This window comes from Vulpes lagopus, chromosome 7 (assembly GCF_018345385.1).
Source record: "Vulpes lagopus strain Blue_001 chromosome 7, ASM1834538v1, whole genome shotgun sequence".
Classification (NCBI taxonomy): domain Eukaryota; kingdom Metazoa; phylum Chordata; class Mammalia; order Carnivora; family Canidae; genus Vulpes; species Vulpes lagopus.
Window position 1 is genome coordinate 13,479,806 of NC_054830.1, and position 6,663 is coordinate 13,486,468.

A 6,663-nucleotide genomic window follows, 5' to 3' on the forward strand; every position below is an offset into this window, starting at 1 on the left:
ACACCCTTTACTGACTACTTACTACGTGTGTCAAGCTGGTGGGGCAAGAGCCCCATCTTCCCAACAGCCCCTGTTGGGATGGAGGTGCCAGCAGCAGAAACCAGTGTGTTTACTAAGCACCTGAATGTCCGGAGCATCATGGAGGGAGATTGGGACACATTGTCCAGCATAATCCCCTGTAACAGAGGCTGAGATTGAGTCTCAGGGGGGCCCAAGGCTTGGCTGGGCTCACACGGCCAGTGGGTGCGTGCTGAGGGTGGGGGGAAGCCTGACCCTGTTCCTCCAGTGGAGACTTGCTGGGTGCCCCTCAGCAAGTCCTTGTACCTCTTGCCTGCACACACTCTGGTCACACTTTACACATCCCCTTGATCTGCTTCACACTGAGCTCCCCATCTTCTCTGGGGTCAGGAAGCTAGAAGCAGGCACACTGAGCTGGGGCCAGGGGTCCTGAGCAGTGGAGAAAGATCCAAGGGGAAGACCTGGGTCTTTCTGGGGCACCGCTTGCCCCTCCACTTCCTGGTGGCTGGACCTGACACCAGCCCTCCCTGCCCTGAATCCCAGCACTCCGATTCCCTACCACCTCTGCTCTGGCCCAGCCAAGGGACTGGGTCCCAGAGTAGCTTCATCTCTGTCTGTCATCAAAGGGCCTCCAGTGTAGGGCAGACAGAGCCAAGCACAGATATTCCCAGTGCTGTGAGATCAAGGCTGGGCTAGGGGAAAGGATGGGGTTGAGGAGCACCCATCTGAGCCTGGGAAGGTAGTGTTAGAGAAGGCTTCCAGGAGGAGGGGCTTTCTTAGTAAGGGTTTGAAGGATGGGTAGGAGTTCCTCCACAGATGAGGATGAGGGACTGCAAACACACCCGTTAATCATATACCTCCTATGTGTCTGGTCCTGTCCTTCATACCTCATTTGAACTTCTCTGCAGTGAAAGTCTCAGTTCTCATTTTCCAGGTGAAGAAACGGAAGTGGGATGGAGAGGACTGACTTGCCTACAGTTGTACTTTCTGGCTCCTTTGATCCCTTTCTCCTCTGCTTCCTTAGTTTTTCAAAATCTTCAGCCTTTGACTCTAACCAGGAAGGGAGAGGGGGAATCCCAGGAGGAGGAAGGCCACCTCTTGAACTCTTGCTGTGGGATGTAGCATATAGAAACATCTTTTTTTTTTTTTTTTTTTCATCTTTTTTGACAAAAGCATTCTTTCCCACCAGTCCACCAGGCTGGAAGGAAGTCCCCATTTCATAGAAGATGCTACTGAGGCTCAGAGAGGCTTCTAGGGGGAGGGTACCCTCCTTTCCCCAGGAGAACCCCCCCCAGAAGGGCCTCCCCCTGAAAAGCAGCCCAAGACTCAGCCAACTCTGGTCCCTGGAGTGTTTACTCTGCACCCAGGGCGGAAGGGACCAGGCAGGCGGGGGCGGACAAAGTCCGGGGATTATAAAGGCCAGTCCAGCAGCGTCCGGTGGCTCAGTTCAGAGCTCAGCGAGCACCGGCATGCCTGGACAGGGACCGGCACCAGCACACTGCTCTCCCATGCTGGTGATACTGGTGATGCTCTCCTGGCTGCCTTCGGGAGGCGCCCTGTCTCTGGCCCAGGAGCACCTCCCCGCCTTTCCAGGACCCTCAGACCCGCACTCCAGTACCGATGTGTCCAGAATCCAGGAGCTTCGGAAACGCTACGAGCACCTGCAGACCAAGCTGAGGCTGAACCAAGGCTGGGCCGATTCAAACCCTGACCTCGTCCCTGCAACTCGAGTCCGGATACTCACTCCAAAGCGTGAGTGAAATCTAGGAGACCTCCACCCCCTGAGCAGCTACCATCATCTAACCAATGGTTCGGAGTCATAGGGGTTCAGGCCTGCCACTGAGCCTCAGTCTCCCCACCTGTGAATCGGACAAGAACATCTCCCCTTGGGGCTGACAGTGGGGAGGAGGGGGCGGGCGGGGGGGCAGGTGGCCCAGTTTACGGCCGAGACAAGATGAGGGTTTGGCTAAAGTGCGATGTTACAGATCGCAGATGGGGAAACTGAGGCCCAGAGAAGCTAGCGATTCTTTTTGAAAACTCTCAGAGCCTGGAATTCCCAGAGACGAAGTCAGGCAGCGGCGGGGGTGGTGCGGGGAGGAGGGGTCCTTGTCTTTGGATGTAAGGGCTGGGGGAGCGCGCGCAATCCCAGAGAAAGGATGCAGAGAGCGGCGGAGCGGGACGAGGAGCGCAGCCCGCCGATAGGTGGAATCTGCCCGTACCCGTTCCAAATCTGACGCAATCCCTTGACACCGCACTGCTAAAGCCGCACGTGGCATGTGCCTTAGGGAGGGAGGAGATATTTTCTCACCCTCCGCGGAGGATCTAGGGGGAGGAGAGGGAAGGAGATCTGGGCTACGCTGGGAACTGGGAGGGGTTAGGGGAAGAGCGTCAGGCCAGAAGGGAGCGCTCTGCTGTCTCGCCCTAATCCTACTAGTGCTGGGAGACTTCAGGTAAGCCTCTTGTCCTCTCTGAGCCTAGTGACCCAGTCCCCGGCTTCAAAGCCTGGTCCCCCCAGTATCTCCAATACCTGTACCAGCCTATAGGGATCTGTGAATCCCGGGGAGCCAGGTAGCCTTCATTTCTCAGATATAGAAACCAAGACTCAGAGACTTGAAAACACAGTAGCTAGTCGTATCCCCAGCCCCAGGCACTTGGTAGGCCTTCAATAAAATGGTCTTGACTGCCAGAGGAGGCAGAACCAGTGATTGGATCTTAGTCCCTCTAAATATCAAGTATATATTAATTCCTGCAAGTATTTACTAAGCACCTACTGTATGCCAGACATGGTAGCGACCAAGCAGACAGAAATCTCTGCTGAGGGGATGCAATAGGGGAGATGAAATGATACACAATGAAATAAAATAGTGCCTATTTTATGCAGGCTAGAGAGGTATGTAGCCTGCCGTGCTGAGATGCAGGAGAACAGTGTGCTTGGAAGAGGAAGCAGCTTGTGCAAAGGCCCTGCGGTGGGATGCAGCTTGGCGTGTGGGAGAAAATGGGCACTCCGCGCCTGGCGCACAGTAGGCCCGTGGTTCACTGACTGGCTTTCCTCTCTCCCTCAGTGCGACTTGGGCCGCGAGGCCACCTGCACCTGCGCATCTCCCGGGCCGACCTGACTGCGGGGCTCCCCGCAGCCTCCCGCCTACATCGGGCGCTGCTCAGACTGTCCCCGACGGAGCCGAGCTCGTGGGACGTGACGCGGCCGCTGCAGCGTCAGCTCAGTCGTGGAGGTTCCCGGACGCCCACACTACGCCTGCGACCGTTGCCTCGGTGGGACCGGTTGCGAGCGTTGCCTTCTGCACGTCCGCAGCTTGAGCTGCACTGGCGGCCACGCGCGGCCAGGGGGCGCCGCAACGCGCATGCGCACGCCCGGGACGGTTGCCCCCTCGGGGAGGGGCGCTGCTGCCGCCTGCAAAGCCTGCGCGCGTCGCTCCAGGACTTGGGTTGGGCCAACTGGGTGGTGGCGCCCCGCGAGCTGGACGTGCGCATGTGTGTAGGCGCGTGCCCAAGCCAGTTCCGGTCGGCGAACACGCACGCCCAGATGCAGGCGCGCCTGCATGGCCTGAACCCCGACGCCGCGCCTGCGCCGTGCTGCGTGCCCGCCAGCTATGAGCCGGTGGTGCTCATGCACCAAGACAGCGACGGGCGCGTGTCGCTGACGCCCTTCGACGACCTCGTGGCCAAGGACTGCCACTGCGTGTGAGCGCTCCCGGTCTTTCACTTACGGCTCGTGAGCGATGGAGGTGACCCCAGAGACCCTGCCTGTCGAATGGGCTTGTGGGGCCTGAGATTCCCGACTTCCCACCACTGCTGCCTATACTCCATCCCGCCCAAACCTCTGTATTTATACTTTTGTATTTATTATTAATTTATTGGGGTGATCTTGGGAACTGGAGGGTTGGGGAGGGCTGGTCTGACGGTGTGCCTTTATTTAAAACTGTGGTAATAAAAATGAAGGTGTCTGACCTGAGCCCCTTGGTGTCCAGGATGAAGCTGGTGACCCTGGGAAGAACCTTCCCTTCCCTGGCCCCAGTCTCACAGGGGACCTGGTATCAGAGTGAGTGGAACTGTTCAGGGAATGCGTGGTGGAGCGTTGTGGGATGTCAGGCAATCAGATGGTGCTCATGACACCGATGCACCCAGTGACACCCTTCTCTCTGTTTCTGCTTCTCTAGCTCCCTGTTCCTCTGTTTCTGAGATCTTCTGGGTGTCAGGCTCATCCATATCTCATCTCTCAGTATTCTTGTTTCTGTGCCTTGTCTCTGTCACTGCCCTGCTGTCTCTCCTTGCTTTGGAGTCACCCTTCCAAGCACAGCAGCCCAGATCATGTCCATCTGCTCCCAACCTAGAAGAGTTCCATCACTTCTGTTTGTGGCACCTCCCTCCATGTTAATGGTACCTCTATTTTTTGTATAAAAAGAGCAAGGGTGGGGGCCATGCCCTGTGCAGCTAAGGCAGCTGGGAGTTCCAGGGCTCCACCCATGCTTAGTTTTCCCCAGCCCGCAAGTGACAGCATGGCAGCCATCCCGCCCGCCCCTCCCCACCCAGCGGCTCACTGGTGACCACCTGTGCCACTTGCGTTCCATTTCCAGTAACAGCTCCTGCAGAAGTGCAGAGTATCCCGGGGAAGCCGTCCCTCACTACCCTGGCTGACCCGGGTTACTGGTGGGCAAGCTTCTCTTTTGGGAAGTGCATTCTCCTGTTCATGGCTACAGTGTTGGAGTCCCCAGAACCCTTGGGATCTCTCTAGGACTCTAGCGGCAAGATTACCTGTGACTTGACTCTGGAAGCTATGAGGAAGCAGCTTGGTGGCCAGCCTGCAAAGCCAACACCCGGCCCCAGGCCTGTGGCCACCCCCAGCCAACCTGCCTCAGGAGGCACAAGGCTTATCAGAGCTCTTCTCCCCTTTCTTCCCCTCCCCTCCCCCTAGACCAGGCAGGCTGCAGCAAGCAGAAGCAGTTGGGTTCTTTTATATTGAAACAACAAAACACCAAAAAGGAAGTTGAGAGAACCCCACTCTTTACTACCCAAGCTACAGGCAAGCTTTCCTGACACCCTGTAATTGTGTGCCTTGCACCAAGTGGAAAATAAACTCCAAGCAGCCAGTTAGAGAGAAAAAAAAAAAAAACACAGGAGGAAATAAATACATTGTGAAGAACATTTTCATGCACAGGGCATCTCTCATCTTATATAGTCTTCTTACTTAGGATCTTGGAATCCCTAAGATATTCTAAGTACCCCCTCTCCCCACACCCACCTGCCTATCCACCCTGAGAATCTCCGGAGGAAATGTTAGGGGGAGGGGGGTCTTGGGGACAGAGGCCCTATTTCCTGCAGTGAGATGTGTCCCCTGTGAATGTCGCCACCCAGAGGCAGACAGGAATGATTATGGGTGTCCCTAAATATTCAGTGAATGCCTAGCTTTTTGCCAGGCCTCGACTGGGTACTCAGGACACAGAAGTAACAAGACAGGCCAAAGCATTCCATTTGCACTCAGTTGACTGAGGAACACAAATGAGTACAAAGATAAATGATAAGAAAGTGGTCAGGGCACCTCGGTGGCTCAGTGGTTGAGCATCTGCCTTTGGCTCAAATCGTGATCCCAGGGTCCTGAGATTGAGTCCTGCATCAGATTCCTTGGGGGGAGCCTGCTTCTCCCTCTGCCGATGTCTCTGCTTCTCTCTCTGTGTCTCTCATGAATAAATACATAAAATCTTAAAAAAAAAAATAAATAAGAAAGTGGTGGACTGTGATATGAAATGTGCTGAGGAGTCAACCCAGGGAATACATCAATGAATGGAGGCAGAGGCGATTGACATGGTTGGGGGAGGGGGCCTTCCTGAAGATAGGGCATCTGAACGGAGACCTGGAGGAAGAACAGGACTCCGGGGAGAGTTGGGGAATTGGCATTTGAGGATGCCAGAACAGCAGGTGCAAAGGCACTGGGGTGGGAATAAGCTCAGTGTTCGGCAATAAAAATGTTGTAGATGGGACCAGAGAGGTGGGTGAGGGCAGACTCCACCAAATCTCTTGGGTGGTAGTGGTGAGGGGTGTGGGTGTGTTTGAAGAGCCATGAGCAGATGCGAAGGGGTAGGAGCTGGGAGTGTTGGGATCTGATTAATGCTGGAGAAGGAGGAAGACAGATGATCGGGGGCAGGAGTGGGCACTTGAACAGTGTCTAGGATGGGGATGCAGGGGTTCAAGGAAGCTAAAGACCCTTATAGGTCCCCTCTCCCACCCCATCTCAATGACTTGAGATCATTCTCAAGTGTTGGGAACCCCAAGGGAACCTCAAAATTAAACTTAATACCAGGGTCACCCAAAGCTAACAGATGCCATATGAGCCTCTCCCCCAAATATCAGCTGTTGCTTTTGATGAACATTTGTGTTGCCCACGTGCCTTTCATACCTCTCTGCTGCTGCTTACCAGGCTGGTCCCCCTGCCCAGTAGGCGTGTCCTCTCCACTTCTCAAACACTTACACGTCCTTCAAAACCCACTCCAGATTCCCCTCTTACACACAGCTTTTTCTAAACTCCTTCGTTCATCTCCCTCTGGAACCCTTGGCCCCATCCCAGGCTTGACCGCTCAGGACTGAGGGTGTCTGTGTCCAACTGTCTCCCCTAGATTGGAGGGTTGGCAGGAG

The 6,663-nt window shown here is 55.4% G+C and overlaps 1 protein-coding gene across 1 annotated transcript; it reads left to right on the forward strand.

The window, feature by feature from the left end:
• The first annotated feature begins 1,474 nt into the window (after positions 1-1,474).
• GDF15 (growth differentiation factor 15) lies at positions 1,475-3,988 on the forward strand. Its single transcript, XM_041763581.1, has 2 exons — positions 1,475-1,770; positions 3,081-3,988. Exons 1-2 carry the CDS (start codon positions 1,488-1,490, stop codon positions 3,719-3,721), a joined length of 924 nt encoding a protein of 307 aa, XP_041619515.1. The 5' UTR covers positions 1,475-1,487; the 3' UTR covers positions 3,722-3,988.
• Positions 3,989-6,663: the final 2,675 nt, after the last annotated feature.